This window comes from Syngnathus typhle, linkage group LG15 (assembly GCF_033458585.1).
Source record: "Syngnathus typhle isolate RoL2023-S1 ecotype Sweden linkage group LG15, RoL_Styp_1.0, whole genome shotgun sequence".
NCBI lineage: Eukaryota > Metazoa > Chordata > Actinopteri > Syngnathiformes > Syngnathidae > Syngnathus > Syngnathus typhle.
The window spans coordinates 6,222,559-6,238,236 of record NC_083752.1 but is presented as its reverse complement, the minus strand read 5'-3'; the positions used below and the strand labels follow the sequence as shown (position 1 = coordinate 6,238,236).

General features: G+C 44.3%; 3 protein-coding genes across 7 annotated transcripts in view; all 3 read right to left on the bottom strand.

Annotated features, from left to right (window-relative positions):
- The window catches only part of cpeb4b (cytoplasmic polyadenylation element binding protein 4b), a 41,097-nt gene extending 38,429 nt beyond the window's left edge, over window positions 1–2,668 (bottom strand). For both annotated transcript variants that reach the window (XM_061298821.1, XM_061298822.1), the window contains exons 1-2: window positions 2,425–2,668; window positions 1,357–2,280 (exon numbers count right to left, since the gene is read on the bottom strand). In XM_061298821.1, the coding sequence (XP_061154805.1) occupies window positions 1,357–1,491 (135 nt within the window). In that variant the 5' untranslated portion in view covers window positions 1,492–2,280; window positions 2,425–2,668. The remainder of the gene's footprint in view (window positions 1–1,356; window positions 2,281–2,424) is intronic.
- A 410-nt stretch (window positions 2,669–3,078) lies between these two features.
- Window positions 3,079–8,487, bottom strand: LOC133167836 (four and a half LIM domains protein 1-like). Of its 3 annotated transcripts, XM_061298839.1 has the most exons (10): window positions 8,469–8,487; window positions 8,125–8,252; window positions 7,811–7,875; window positions 6,056–6,242; window positions 5,635–5,949; window positions 4,753–4,919; window positions 4,516–4,690; window positions 4,278–4,447; window positions 4,031–4,217; window positions 3,079–3,876 (listed from the first exon to the last, which is right to left on the bottom strand). In XM_061298839.1, the coding sequence occupies exons 6-10, from the start codon at window positions 4,906–4,908 to the stop codon at window positions 3,725–3,727; spliced, it is 840 nt and encodes a 279-aa protein (XP_061154823.1). In that variant the 5' UTR covers window positions 4,909–4,919; window positions 5,635–5,949; window positions 6,056–6,242; window positions 7,811–7,875; window positions 8,125–8,252; window positions 8,469–8,487; the 3' UTR covers window positions 3,079–3,724. The 3 variants fall into 3 exon arrangements, with proteins under 3 accessions (XP_061154823.1, XP_061154821.1, XP_061154822.1); XM_061298837.1 differs by lacking the exon at window positions 5,635–5,949 and having other exon boundaries at window positions 6,018–6,242; XM_061298838.1 differs by lacking the exons at window positions 5,635–5,949; window positions 6,056–6,242.
- Window positions 8,488–8,678: 191 nt separating this feature from the next.
- Window positions 8,679–15,589, bottom strand: LOC133167833 (sodium/hydrogen exchanger 6-like). 2 transcript variants are annotated; one of them, XM_061298828.1, is made up of 16 exons: window positions 15,214–15,589; window positions 14,733–14,932; window positions 14,547–14,624; window positions 14,286–14,362; window positions 14,090–14,202; window positions 13,795–13,900; window positions 13,537–13,638; window positions 12,896–13,272; window positions 12,725–12,813; window positions 12,516–12,629; window positions 12,289–12,400; window positions 11,820–11,973; window positions 11,681–11,711; window positions 11,515–11,603; window positions 11,166–11,271; window positions 8,679–11,085 (listed from the first exon to the last, which is right to left on the bottom strand). In XM_061298828.1, exons 1-16 carry the CDS (start codon window positions 15,491–15,493, stop codon window positions 10,783–10,785), a joined length of 2,331 nt encoding a protein of 776 aa, XP_061154812.1. In that variant the 5' UTR covers window positions 15,494–15,589; the 3' UTR covers window positions 8,679–10,782. The 2 variants fall into 2 exon arrangements, with proteins under 2 accessions (XP_061154812.1, XP_061154813.1); XM_061298829.1 differs by lacking the exon at window positions 13,537–13,638.
- Window positions 15,590–15,678: the final 89 nt, after the last annotated feature.

Genomic DNA, 15,678 nt, shown 5'->3' with positions numbered 1-15,678 from the left:
GGGCCCAGTTTACTGTAAATGTACATTGGAAATTTTAGTAGACCATCAAAACATAATAAAACTCACATAGATTAGTGCAGAGTTGACTCAAGGACACTAGAGCTAAAAATATCGACGAAAGTTTAAGTCTGTTGAGTATTTCTTTTCCTTTGAGTAAGATGATGCCTAATTGGTCCTTGGAGACCGCGATAAACATTGAACCAATCAGGAAGACGTTTACTCGCGGACGAACAATTATCTTGCCGAGTTCTTTTCTCTTTACTGTTCAACTATTTGTCGACGCCACATATTGTGAACAACGTACGACAAAAAAATTGTGAACTTGTGAGTCATTTTTCTGTATTGTTTGTCATATTTAATCTATTTTTTGAGACGATGCGTTGGAATAAAACGAATACGAATAATAGTTTTCGGATGTGAAATGGATGCCAGGAAACGTCGACAGGTATTATTATAACGCTGTTAATATTTATACTTCTTTACTTTTCTAGTTTATTAGTAACGGGTAACAATCTGAAAATGCACATGGAAGAAGAAACAAATTGTTAATTACCTTCTCTACAGCAAGATAGAAGCACATGTACGCAGTACGAGGGGTGCCGCTAATTGGAAGTGCAACCGCCAGCAGGTGCTTTTTGATGACGTTTACCGAATTTCGCTGTCATTTTCCATAGTTATTTGAGGATTACATCTCAGCGCCAGAATGTCCCAAGCTTACAGTTTGCTACCGGAGGAAGACATAACATGGGATGAAGACTTAACATTGGAGGAAGACATCACTGTGGAGGAGACCCTGGACTCAGGGGTTGTAAAAGGTGATGCATTCATAATGTACTTGTCAAGCTGTCTTTGAAACTACTACATCAGCCCTCGTATCCTGTTCGATTATTTCTTGATCAATAATCTTTGTGTGTTTGTTTTTTAAGACAACTCTGCTGTCATTGACAAGGATTCCAGTGAAACAGCCATAGAAACGCCATCTTCTTCACCAGGTTCAGCGCCTGTTAAAAACAGACTCATGGCCTGCATCATGTTTTGTTTTCCTGTTGAAATTGTTCACACTTTCTATGGTTTAGTTTGGGATACAGATTTCCACAAAAAGTACGTGACGGTATTAAGCAGCAACAAATTCGACAGCCTATTGAAGATGAGTCCGGATTTCCAAGCTTGCAAGAGCCACATGGCGGCGTTTGTCCTCGTGAGAGTTACGTTTCGCTTTGCAGTGTCTGTTAAGCCCATCAAATTAAACTTTAGGAAAAAATACCACCGAGTGTAAGAAGAATCTCCCCAAATTAACTTGTTTTTTTCCCCCCCACAGAAGTGACAGACACATCGGGGCGTGCGTGTGATTCTTACCAGGTGGTGGCGTTGGGAACCGGTCGCTTCAGCTGCACCGGTTGGCTTGTTTTCAACGGGACGATGGTGCACGACTGTCACGCCATAATCATTGCCAGGCGGGCACTCCAGAGGTGCGCTGACTGGCATTATCATAAGCCACCGTCACTCCTCCAAACTCTATGTTTGAGATCCCATCTTTGTCTTCAGGTTCCTCTACAAGCAGCTTCTGCTCTTCTTTGACACCGACCCGCGGGCCAAGGAAGCATGCATATTCGAGAGTAGCGGAGCCGGGCCGCAGCTTCAGCTCAAAGCCAAGACCAGCCTGCACCTTTACACCAATCAGTGTCCTGAAGGAGCTGCCAGAAACTTCTACATGAGGTGCCAATGTGTTCAGACAATGGACGCATACCTGTCTCTAGTATGACCTACTACCAAGTAAATGACAAGCTCATTTGTTGCCATCTTAAGGGGCTCCTACCTCAACGATTGGACCCCCCTAAAGCTGTATTATCACGCCAAGGGGTCACTGGTGCCCGCTACCCTACTTGAGCCGAACCACTGGGCGGCCAAAGTGTGCTGCATTTCGGGCACCGACAAGCTGTGTCTCTGGACCTTTGTGGGCGTGCAGGGCGCTCTGCTGAGCCACTTCATCCAGCCACTTTACATCACAAGCATGGTGCTCGGTAACTCTAGCAACACTACGTTGATACGTTATCATCGAGTCTAGTAGGGGTTGTGTTCTGAAGTTGTCGTGTCGTCGAAGGTGGCCAGAAGGTGTACACCAACTACTTGTCGGACTTTATCAGTGAATGCCTGGGCAACGGCTTGGAGGACATCCTGCCACCGTTCTACAAGAAATATGACACCAGGTTCCTGTGCTGCGAAGAGGTTAAGCCCATTGATGAGTCGCCGCAGCACGATGTCCTCAGCATCAACTGGTGCCTTGGAGACAAAGACATTGAAGTGGTTGACAGCAGGAAAGGCTTCATTGACCACCGGTACATCTCATGTCAATTTGTTGGAATGAAATGGAAACAAGATGATGCTCACAATTTGATTAGTATTTTTCCACAAATCTTGACTTACTTTTCCTTGCAGTTCCCCGTCGGTAAACGGGCCCGGCTTCTCCAGCAGGCTGTGCAAGAGAGCACTCTACAGTTACTTCCGTAAAGCAGCTCGGGTGGGCGGACTCAGCTGCTTGCTGGATCGGCCCACCTATCACAGCATCAAGGTGGGTCTCAAAGCGTGTCTGCTGAGCTCTAAAGCTTTAAGCTCCTTCATGTGGATGTGTTTGTTTGTGTGTGCGCTTCAGGAGGACGCAAGCGTCTACCAGACTGTAAAGAAGCTAATCAAGCAGCACTTCCTAAGCAACCGCAGCGGCCCCTGGAATGCCAAAAAGGAGGTGGACATCTTTAGCGCCTGAACGGTTCTCCTTCATGTTTAGACATTCAAGTTCTGTTTGGGGGGCAGGGGGGGAAATGTTCAGATATTTTTGTTCTCAAATTTACAATCCAAATATTTGTTAAGTGTGTTTGTTGGAAAGAAATTGTTCAAAATATACATATTAAGGTGTAGTCACCCTAAAGTCTGCTTTTTTTTTTTTTTTTGCTTTGCCTTGTAATCAATATTTTGACATGAGCGAGCTTTACAGTACGCCACTACTAGATGGTGGCAGTGAACTTTACAAGAAAGTGTCATGGTACAGTGCAGATATGGCCAAACGGAACAGCACAAGATCCATTCAATTGGAGAATGGAATTTATTTATGTACAGTATTAGAAAGTCTAATACTGTAGGGCATTTCAACCATATAATACATGTTGGTAAAAACTGAGTTACAAATGTCTCTCGTACAGTAATAATTCTGAAAAATGCAATTACACACTAAAGATTCAGTTAGCAATTCAGTAAAAAAGCAACATAACTCAATGTCCAATGTGAAATTGGGAGTTTACATTACAACTGTGTTTCTACGCTTGATAGGAACAATGCCTTGTCACCAGTTGCCTGGCAACAGACTCCTCCCTGGTCCTGATGCTCGTGTGTTCATAATTGCAGGCGCCTTTGTGGGACTTAGCAGAAACAAAGAACAATAGCGATGCATGATACAAATTACCCACGATGAGGAACAGCCAATTTCCGTGTCTGGTGCGGATGACGCCGGGTTGAGTGTTGGATGTCTGCTGTGGGGTCCTCCAGCCAGGCACGGAGGTCACCATGCTCACGAGGGACTGTGGCTGAGTCTGGATAACTTGATTGGGCACGGGGGGTGGAAACCGGCGACTACACAAATAGACTCTAAAAAATACGTACGTCAATGGGGCAGTCATTGAAACATCTTTATCACCATTGAGGACCATTCTGAGGAATTGAGGGATTTGGTTTTCTACTTGTCACCGCAGTCGGAGCACAGGATGTCCCGGCCCTTAGCTATGAAGGGCTTGTTAGCCAGACTGAGAGAGCACTGCTTACAGTTGAAGCAGTATTCGTGCCAGGAGGCTCCGTCATAGCTCACCACGTTCACCCCTTTGCCAAAACCTGAGTGGAGAGGAAAACAATCTCGAGATTCTGTAACATCCCATATTTGCAAAAAGGTGACACTCATTATAATTGCCCCATGAAAAGAAAAAAAAACATGAATACCAAACCACAGGTATGTCAAAATTGAATGGAAGCAAAAAGAAAAAAGAACCTGTGATGGCCATTTGGCAGCCGCTGCATTTCTTAGCCACGGTGCTCTTGTAGCAGTCCACGCAGAAGGCCTGGTCCTTGTGGGTGGTGAAGCTGGACCCAGCCAGAGGCTTTGAGCAGGAGCTACACACGAAACAGTGACCGTGCCAGGGCTGCCCCTGGTAGTTGACTCCTCCGGTCATGATCGGCTACAGACGAATCAAAGTACATCAGTTTGCATCGCCACTTCTTCTGTTTCCCTAAATTACCTTTTTGCAGGAGACGCAAATCTTTGCGAACTTGCTGTCGTAGCAAGGGCTGCAGTAAACGTCGCTCTCTTTGGCGATGAAGCTCTGCGAAGCCATTGGTCGCTTGCAGTGGCAGCAAGTGAAACACTCGTCGTGGAATGAGTTGCCTTTGTACTCCACGCTCTCCGTGCCTGGAGATGATGGTGACACACAATGTGAGCTTATTGCTAATAAGCAATGCAAAACACTGTGTTCTAACCAGCAAGTATGGGTTTATAGCAGGTGTGGCAGCGTGGAGCTTCTTCTCTGGAGCAGCACTTGCCACACAGGATGCGTTCATCCTTGGTGGTGAACGGCTCCTTGGCCAGCGGTTTGTAGCACTTAGCGCATCGGAAGCAGTCCTCGTGCCAGTAGCGACCCTTGTGGTTCAGCTCCTGATGAGAACCAGTGTCACATCCTGGTGCCGTATTGTATGAATGCGAGCATGTGTGACTACTTTGGATTCCACGGAGATGGGTCGGTGGCACTCGGCGCAGCTGTTGGCGCAGAACTTGGTGTGGCAGCGCACGCACGTAGGCCGGCCCTCGTTGCGCACAAATCTCCTGCCGCCGAGGTCTTCGCGACAGTAGGAACACTGTACGCGGGCTGACATTTTTTCAGTCTCTGAAGTGACAAAAAAAAAAAATAAATGAAACAATCTTTGGTCAGATCAGTCACGATTTAAAACTACATTAATTACTCAAAACTGGAGGCAAGAAACAATATTGAGCAACTTGTTCACTTGTGCAGTAAGATTAAATAATAAATTCGGTTAAACAGTTTTTATTTTTCGTATTTCTAGCCCGTATCAAGAATTGCTATTTTAGTACTTAATGCACATTAACAGTTAAAACAGGTCAAATCTTGAATAACCGCCACTAGAGGGCGACAAAGACCTTTGTACTGAACACGAGCAGTCTATTATGGTATTTGACAGACATTTGAATATTGCCCCCCCCCCGATAAATTGCCCCCTTTTTGCTTACTTTTGATATTTTTTGTTTACAATTTCCAAACATTTGTTTCACACGTGATTTATGACAGTAAAAACAAGGAAACACACACAAATAATATGCTACGCTGAGTTCTTAAAGTCACCAATTAAATGGAATGCTGTTGGGTGCGCCTCCTGAGACAGAAACAGTAAGTGAACGGATGAAGAGGGCGTGGAATTGAATTGTGTCCAACAAGGTCATTTCAAGTGCAGGAACAGTGTGCTGGAATGCTCTGTGCTTATTTTAATTTTCTGGCCGTTGTTCCAATTTACACTCCAAAGTAAATGATATGTTTCTCCACTGTCAGCACATAGTTTAAAAAGGAGCCTTTCCCATCCACTTACAAAATAAACTTCCTGCTTCTGGAGTCGCTACCTGTTGTTTTCTTTCCCTGCTAAACAGCAATCACAGGTTGACAGAACAACAATAGCATAATAACAAGATACCTATCTGATGGGAATTGTTCGCTAACAGGAAGCCAAGCTGGAATTCGGAGGGAAAAATAAATCTCGTTTGGGTGACGTAAACCAACGTGTCTCAACTCTTTTCCTGCCCCTCTTGTCATAATACACCTTGTTTTTAGAACAGATAGCTATCATTATCATGCGCAGTTAAGTGTTAATAAAAAGTTCCAAGTGAGTTTGCCATCATGTGTGGTCCTGGTTTGTATTTAAGGAACGTAAAGCGTGTTATGTGGGAAGAAAACAATATGGCTGACTGTTCTTACTTGGGCATGTAAAGGCTCTAAATATTGATACAGGATACATGTTGGACTTGGAAGGATGTTTGTCCTCATGTCTGCGCCACAAGGGCGCCCGTCTCCATAGATTACGACGACAATGAATTCACACCCACGCCGAGCCATCTGACACCGAACGGATTTTTCACATTCATCTGCACGACATCTGCGTCGGGCCCGCGTGTTGGCATGAGCTTATCGGGCAAGAATGTGCTGGAACACACAGAAACAGGAAGTCTCCGTCGCAAGAGTGTTGGCACAGTAAACGTCCGCGGGCAAATGAGAAACACTGTCACAAATGCCAATTTTTTATCATTTTAAAAAATATATAATATAATATTGCAGAAAAGAGAAGGTTTTGACGATTATTTATTGCAACTCCAAGTGAGGAGGCCTTTATTTTTATATTTTTTAAAATTATTTACACAGCGGTACCCTGCTTCCTCGCCTTACCCAACCAACAACTATAACACAATATTTAATAGCACGCTTGACTCAACATTTCTTTGCCACAAACTGCTATATTTGTCACCAGCAAGACAAATTCCAGAAAGTGGAGTAAGGGAAGAAGGCAGCGTAGAGGCAAAGACTTTACCAGCTGTCTATTAGCAATTTCCTTTTGGGAGATTATTGACAACATTCGTTCCAGACACCCTTCGAAGCCTCAGCAGCACCAGAACACAAACAAAAAAAAAAGGCCTTTGAAACATCATGACGGACTGCATGTGACTTAAACGACTGTCTTGAGGGATTTCAAACTATGCAAGAGAATCGAGATAAATCGCAATCCAAAATCTACACGCTAAATTCTGGCGCCAAACAAAAGAACTAGAAAAACAAAATGTCCTCTTTTAGGGAGCAGATGATTTAAGCATCAAAGCAGAAAGCTGTATGCGCTCGCGTGGTCAAGAACAAGTCTTGGAGAAAATGTCAGTAAGGGCTGCAAAACAACTTAAGTGATCCGAGGCAGCGATTTTTACGGTCTGTGGAAAAGCTTTATTTACTTGAAGAATGTTTGGGAGAGTTTGAACGTGCGGTCTACATGTAACATTGGAACAGTTGTCTTGAGTTCTGAGGTGGGAGCGAACAAGCAGCAGAGTGAATTTATCCAAAAAATACAGAACTATAATCAACCCTGCCTGCTTTTTTTGCAGTTATTCTGAACAGCTTGAAAATTGCTCTTTAAAAGTGCGGAAAATGTGCTTAACCTTGACCTGGTCCCATCATCACCATTGCCACTTTACAATAAAAGCCCCTTAAAACAAGACAGACTCGTTTAAACGTTTGCTGGCGTGAAGCCTGAGAAAGTGGATAAAGTTTTACGACGCAGTGATGCAATCTACCGTTCGGTGCTTTCCAAAAAAAAAAAAAAAAAAAAAAAAGCATCAGCTTCAGGGGTTAAAGTGAATACAGGATCACTGTTGCTGCTTCTCTACAGTTAGAAGGAATATGGCCACAAGCTGTGGAACCGAATTCGTTCGCCCATGTCTCTCTAAAACATACTTTTGATGTATTACTTTTTAATTTTCCATTTGCATGGTTAATATGATTGATCCTTGATTAGTCTCCCCAAAAATTACCCTCTGTCAAGGGCACAATAATAAATTGCTGTACAGGAATGTTAATTGACCTTTGTGAGCATTTTCTTGGCCTCAACACTTCGATCAGTGAATGAGAAGAGGAGGAAACTTGCTAACTGGAAACAGATTGCATGGCTTCAAAATGTCAAACACACACACACACACACACACACACACACACACACTTGCAGAAATACTTACAGAGACAACGCCCCATGCAACTTTTGATTCCCTTTTGGAATTTTGGAGAGTTTTGCAAGGCAAGTCTGGGGGGATGTAACAAAGACACATTATTAATTTTCTTTTCATCAACACTATTATAATCAGGAAGCACAAACTTATTTCCGGATATTCTACATGTGGCAAATTGCTCTAATTTCTTTATGAATTGATAATGTCACGCACATCAATCATAACGATTACGTTAAGTAGCGCACATTTTTCTAGTAAATTACATTGTGAGTTAAGTCACAAGTTTCAACAAGAACGTGTTTTTTTCTGGTCCTCTATCTTACCGAGTCAAGGTTGATTCGGGCAGCCGAGGATGCACGTATTGCCGTGGGTGTCGAGGAGCGGGTCCCCCCGGTGTTAACTTCGCACCTCCGGCTTCAGCGTAAACACGTCTAGTGGCGTTGTCTGTCTGCTAGACATCAACAACCAAGCAGAGACCGGATGTTGGTGTCAAGCTTCAAAATAAAATAAAATTAGACTTCCTTCTACAGAAGTAAAAAAAAAAACACACGAAGTGATATAAATCGCGCCCCCCTCCGGAAAAAAAAGAAATAACAAACTCAAGTGAGATTTTTTCTTAATAACCACTGATTTGAGAATAAGCACAAATGGGAATCTGCATACTCACGTTTTTAGAATAAGCTGCAGTCCGACAAATTCGTAAACCCATTGAGGTCCAACCTGCAATGTGGATGGAGTGAGCTGCGCTGCATTATATTGAAATATGGATGGATATTTTATATTTTAAGGAACTTATTCAGCTAAAAAAAAAATGCAAGCACATTGTGTTAAATGTTTACCTCACTGCATCGAAATACACTCACAGGACGAGAAGAAACAAAGTGCAGTCCTTGACATTTATTTCTGGTACATTTGCAACTTGCCAGACAAGAGACCAAAAATATAGAAGGAAGAAGTCAGTCAAATATTTTCATCATTTTAAATCACATTTCTTATCAACACATATCAACATTTCTTCCATGTTCACAAACGTCAGTGTTTAATCTCTACAAAAGCTCTTCATATCTCTTCAAAATATACTGGTATTTAATTTGTGTGTGATCGCTGCAACAAAAGTACCATATACATTAAATCATCAACACAAAGTTACACACGATCCAAATTGTGTGGATGATTGTGTAGAAAACCTGAATACTGCTTCAAACAAAATAAGGACAAAAACAGTTTGAGGGATTAAATAGTTATCTGGGTATATTAAAGACACTCTTACGGTGTTGACCAGCACAAAGATGACAGTACCGGTTTCAGTCTACCAACCTACAGAGATGCCTATGTGCAAAAAGCAAACGAATGAATAGGTAGGATCCTTTCGCATTGCTGCAGTGGAACCTCCCAAGTTCAACGCAACATTTTGGTAATTTTACTACTTCGTTTAACTTTGGAGATTCCACCATTATGCAGGTACCGTATACGCTACAATTCAGTAAACCTTCCACTGTTGCTAGTAGTTCTGATGATCGATTATTTATCTCAGTTACACCAAAAAATGAATTAAACCAACTGCATTGTTCTTAGTCAACATCAATCGGCGCATCAAGCGCCCATCAAAATGATCACATGACTGGACAAATTGAATGTACAAATCTACACTGAGGAGTTCAATTTACATTTTAGGCACTTGAATTCACAATAGTTTAGCATGCCCTCATACCAAAGACATGGCGTGTGTGCGGTTTTGTCTGTGTGCGTGGCGGTGCATCAGTCACATTAGTGCTTTATTTTTTTTTTCATCTAGTTGTTTTTTCCAGTCACAAGCTTGTAAATGACGTTCACATGAGAAGCGCTCGTCTTGCTACATCACACAAAAAAAATGTACACACACACACGGTTAAAGTTTCCGAATGGAAACTCGACAATCGCCCTCACCTACGTTTGGACAGCACAGCTCACATAGGATGAATCGGTCGGGGGTGCGTCTCGCCACTGAGCTGTCCTACTTTTAAAAACAAATCGTAATAAAGAAATGTCATATCATGAGACAACAAACAAACAAATAAATAAATAAATCCATGAGTCAAGCACACGGGTGGTGCTAAAATGTCTTGACAGAAGTGTATAAGTTGTCAGTAGTTTAGCCTTACTCTTAATGTACCGCCGACTTGTCATCCAGCGCGTATCTCTCGATAGTACCTGACCTTGCGCGTGGTATGTTCACGTTCACGCCTACAGTCACCGAGTACTCCTCGCAAAGCCCCTCACGTACCTGTCCACGGGAAGATTTTAAGCGACGAGAAACAGTGAAAGCAGATAATTATTCCAGTCATTAAGAGTTTAGCGGCTGTAATTACGTGACCGTAAAAGTTTGTGCGGGCTGTGTTTTTCTTTTTTTTTTTCATTACTAAGTGGATTAGTCATGCTTCCTTAATGGCAGGAGAACAGATGTTTGGTCTGTGAAAATAATTCAGCAGCATAGAAGACCATTCAGTTCCCAGCCAGGTAGAGAGTGACTGTGAGAATAGTTATTGCCAATAAGCAGGGCTGTAATGGGGGGGGGGGGGGGGAGTGCAGAATCAGTCCAATTGAAAACCATCAAATGTATGTCGTCTTGTAAAAATAGCCACTTTGTAAGCGAGCCTCGCCAAAAGGAGAAATTTCTTGCTGTGAATCCACAGCAAGAAATGTCTCCAGTGCTTAACCAAGCCTCAATACTTGACAAAACAACTTGGATTGCATTGGTGCATCTCATTGGTGTGTTGGAAAAGGTGCTGAATAGGTATGGGCAGCAAATAAGAAAAGATACATGACTACAATGAAACAGTCATAGACTGTAGTTGGGAATTTCCAAATAAATAGCCTGCAGAAAATACAGTACGGTCACGTGAATATTGCCACTGCCTGAGTAATGGGAGGCAAAAAATAACCTGGGTGGGATTTTCTATGATAACGACAAACAAATGCATCCCGGCAGGGCTAACCTTGTTTTACAGTCTGTGCCTACGGGGGTCTGAGCGGGGCGGGGAGGGCGGCGGGGGCAGGGTTACGGTAGTCGGCGGATCGGCCGGGTCATTCATCGGTAGGACGAGTCGGGTGCCCCGGATGGCCACCTCATGCTCAGCCAGCGCCAATTCATGATCCGGGCCCTCGTCGGCGGCGGACGGACGGTGGCGCTTAATGCCGCTGGAGCTCGAGCCGTCCATGCTGACTGTGACGTCGGCGTACATGGAGCTGACGCCGGCGTCGTTCAGGATGAAGTCGGAGTCGTCGTCGTGCAGCGGCCCCTCGTTCTAGTGCGAGCAGTCATTTTAAGAACCTTCTTAGGACACGCTTCTTCAAATGTGTTGAATAATGACATTGACGTTCAAACCTCGTATGCTTGCGGGCTGGTGAGGCACCGTGCTAGGGGTCCGCAACAGGCGGGCAGGGTGGCAGTGAGAGGGGGGCCACTGTGGGTCAAGAGGGGTTTCAGGTAGCTGCGCAAAAATGTGTCAAGGACCTTGAACATTTTTGAAAAAGTTAAAATTATCCAGAAGATTGCTACCTAAACAAGAGCATGTTAACTAACCCCATTTCTGATAGGCTAAGATCCCTGCGCCTCAAAAATCCATGAAATAACATGAGGTGTGCCGCAGGGATCAATTCTAGGCCCTTACCGTTTCAATTTATGCTCCCTCTAAAATTAAAATCCTAGAGTTCCCATTCACATTAAAGGATACTTGCGATCAAAGTTGTACCAGATCCTGAATGGCCAGGCGCTCTCATGCTTTGTGTTCCTCCTCTGTGAGTCATCCAGCATTCCTGAACTCTGTCGGGCGGAACATTTGCTTACATTTCTTTCATTTAACAAAGGAATACCAACACATTTTAACGTGGTATACATACTGAGTGGTCTTGATCAGAGTCCACACCCACACTGAGGAGAGAAAAAAAAAAAACAGGAGTGGGACTTTGGAATTATGAAAATCACACATATATAATGTATGCAAACAGGTGGTAGGGTGAATTCAGTTATGGCCCTCACGGAATACTCATGAAGGACAACATAGGCATGGTGCCGCCTCCGCAGAGCCACACGGTGAAGAAGACAATCAGCAAGGTGGTAGAGAACATCATCTGGCGGGCATAGGTGGCCGTGTCGCGGATGGACAGAGCAAATGTCATCGCCCCGCGCAGTCCTAGAAGGGACGAGACGAAGTTTAGAAATACAGCAGATCAGGTGCATCTAAAAAAAAAAAAAAAGAACATTGCCGTTTAAAAGCAAGAGGAACTCTCACAAAAAAGTCTCAAAATATTCAACGCACAAACACTAATAATTAATCAAAATAAAAAATACAGAAATTATGTAAATGAATCATTTGGAAATTGTGCTCAATACACACTTGAAATGTGTTTTTTGGCCCATCCTGTCAAGTTATACCTTCAACAACACTTCCCCCTGCTGGAGGAAAGAGGCAGAGGCAGATCATGAGCCTTTGCCTCATACAGCGTACCTGCAAACATCATGACGTGCTGGAAATTGGAACCAATCTTGTTCTTGCGGCCAAGGTTGAGCAGGAAGGACAATGGGTAAATGTTTGCCGCCCTGCCCAAGAACACTGCTACCTAGAGTAAGATTTTGGTCAAGGGCAAAGACCTTGGAGATTCTATTCCATGATCGGAACACACATTTCAAATGAATAGCCAAGACCTCTTTGAGAATGATGCGAGTGAAGGATACAAAGGCCCCGATGATGAACAGAGGGTTGAAGACGTGCGATTGAAAGGAGAAGAGCGTCAGGCCCATGTAGGAGAAGATGAAGTTCTCCGCCAGAAAGTTGAGCAGCTCAAACAACTGTGTTGTGACAAGCACGTTAAGAACAGGTTACGGCGTCACGGGCGAGTCTGTTGGCATTCTTTGGCGACTGACGTGTCGCAGTCGGCGCGTACCTGTTTGGTTCGATCCTGTGAGTCACGAGAGAGATTGTTATAGGTGTAGTGAGCCTGAGTCATCCCGCAGAACAGCACGGCGACCACGCCTGGATTCGAACATTCAGAACGTGACGAGCCAGTTGAGCGCCACATGAATACGATTCTATTCTAACGACGTGAAAGTGTCACCGGTAAAGCCGCAAGCCTCGGCCAACAGGAAAGTGCTCCAGGACATGAGGAAAAACAGCGCCGTCTCCAACAAGGGGAAGTCCCTCAGCTTGGTAAACTTGGTCACGTGATGAAAAGTTAAGAGAAACCAGTAATCCGATGACAATGTGCAACGCTTACTAAAAATAAACCCAAAGTACAATAACCAAACAAACAGGACACCGAGGATGCAATAATCAGATAACGCGAAGGATATGAGCGCTGTCACCACACCGGTGGCCACGCCGAGAGCAAACGATCCGCTGAAGACACCAAGGAAGATGCCGAAGGATTTGAGCATGGCCGTGGCTTCAAAGCTGTGGCTGTTGTCCCCCGTCGGCTGGTAAGCCACAATGGAGCTGAGGGCCGAACGGACGGCATAAACATACACACCGTTAGAAGAAGAAAAGAAAAGATAAAAACAAACAAAAAAAACAGCGGGCGGGACCCACCGGATGACAAGGAACTTGAAGCCATGAATGTCTGATAAGATGTGATTTACATCCACACTGTGACTTCAAAAATAAACCCCCACTTTTGTATTTTTAGAGGAAATGTGTTATGAGTCACTTTGTGGATTCCCAATACGCCACCACAATCAAACACAAAGTCCAACCACCCACCGAGGAGTAACTGTCTGGTTCTTCTCCAGCCATTCCTCCTCGCCCTCGGGACGCACAATTCGAGCCCCCCGCCTACTTTGCTTCTCCAAACGGAGAAGAACACTGCATGCATACGTACGGGTAGGTGATGAATGACAGATGGAGGAATGGAAGGCCAGCAATGGAACGACAGGGACTTGTGTTAGTGACATCGGCCGATCCGCGGAGGGATTATGGGAGTTTGTGTTGATTCTTCGGCGGGTTTTCAAGAAAACTTACGACGAGAGGACGATGGCCACGGCGTCATTGAGCACGCTTTCCCCAAAAAGTAAAGCATACAGGTCCACGTCTACCTTCAGATCGTTGAAAATGGCCAGCACCGTCACTGCAACACAAAGACAAGGGATTTGTGGGACAAGGGACTGATACTGTGAGTACTTTTGGGACAAAAATGAAAGCCACAAAGAAGTTAAACAAGCATCTTGATTGACTCTGAGGGCCGATAAGAAAAATCATCACGCTGGATAATGCTTCAAAAGAGCTCACAATTTTTTTTCCAATGTCCATGTTGTACCTGGGTCTGTCGCCGACACGATGGCCCCAAAGAAGAGACAGTCGGTGAAGTAAAAATCTCCCCCGAGCTGGCCCACCACTTTCATGAAGGACACAACTCCGTACATGATGAGCCTGGGGGACATTACAAGAATCCTTCAGACCCTTCAGGAAAGCTCATTGTAATTAAAGTAGATGAATCTGATTGGATCACTTACCCAATAATAAAGCAAGATATAACAGTTCCCAGGAAAGCGTAGGCCAGGATGGAGCCAATGTTACGGAAAAAATGTCTCTGGGACAGACCAAGACAAACATTTATCAACGAATAGGAACTATTGAACTAGAGCCCCCGATCAAATCTTAAAACAAATTAAAAAATTGTGATTGGTTTCCTGATCATCCAGTATCTCCCAATACTGGGCCTCTTCTCTAGCACAGTTAACTTTGAATATTAAGTGTTCTTTAGATCGCCTTACCCGTTTTAGACTGTAGCCTGCATGGAAGATGATCGGGGGTAGTAAAATGTTGAAAAAGACTTCTGGGTCAAAAGTAACCTGAGAAAATGGAGAATAAATGATGCTTTAGTCGTTCCATAAATAATAAGACAATAATCGGGGGGGGGAAAAAAAGAAAGTATAAATAATGACAAGGTCTCGACTTGCCTTTCTCAACATCTCGTCGTCCTGCACTTGGTGGCCTTTGCTTCGGCTGACTTCGCCCTTTAGGGTGTACTCGTAAAATCGCCCGCTGACGTTCACCAGCAGGGTGGCAGGACTGGCGTTCACCGCGCAACCCTGCACCACGTCGCTCATACTCGGGGGCACGTGGACGCCGAACCGGAGTATCACACCCACCAGAAGGCCTTTCAAGGAGGAGAAAAAGAGACAATTAGGTGGTGATCATTGTTTCTTTAGGAATCTATTATTAATAATGCTTTGCTGCCATCTAGTGGGCAACCTGGGGAATCTTTACGGACACGCTGTTACCACCATGTTACTTATTGTCAAAGTTACTGTCGAGAAGCGGCTGTACTGTAAGATGTCAAATTGAGCAACCAACGCCATCCTTAAGCACCCAGTCAGCTAGTTAGCACGGATGCTACACAGTGTCCACGGGTGATTTACTCGAGGCTAGTGCTCTTACCATAGATCATGGCGAGTCCCGTTTCGTGGAGGAACCGAAAGCGCCTGTGCTTGAAGAGCCATATAGTGAGAATAGTGAGCGTTAGCAGCATGATGAATATGAGCAGGTTGGCACTGTCTTGGCGGTGGCTTTCTTCAGCCAGCCTCTCTGTTACGACGTTGTCCATTGCGTTGCCCTCGCCTCTTCCGACGAGGACGAAGGATAGCAACGCGAACGGCAGCGACCACAACGCCGTCGGGGATTTAACGTGAACAAGGGGTATTATTTGCGTAGACGCCATAGTAGCGTTAATGTTTGTAGTAGCTGGCGAAGCGCAATATCCCCGTGACAGACCACAACAAACGGAGTCAAATTCCGGGCTGGTGTCAAAATAAAAGAACTTCCGGTTATTCAAAATAAGATTAAAAAATACACGTAGTACAGTATTATAATTACTACTACAGTGATCACTTATCGCGGGTGGTT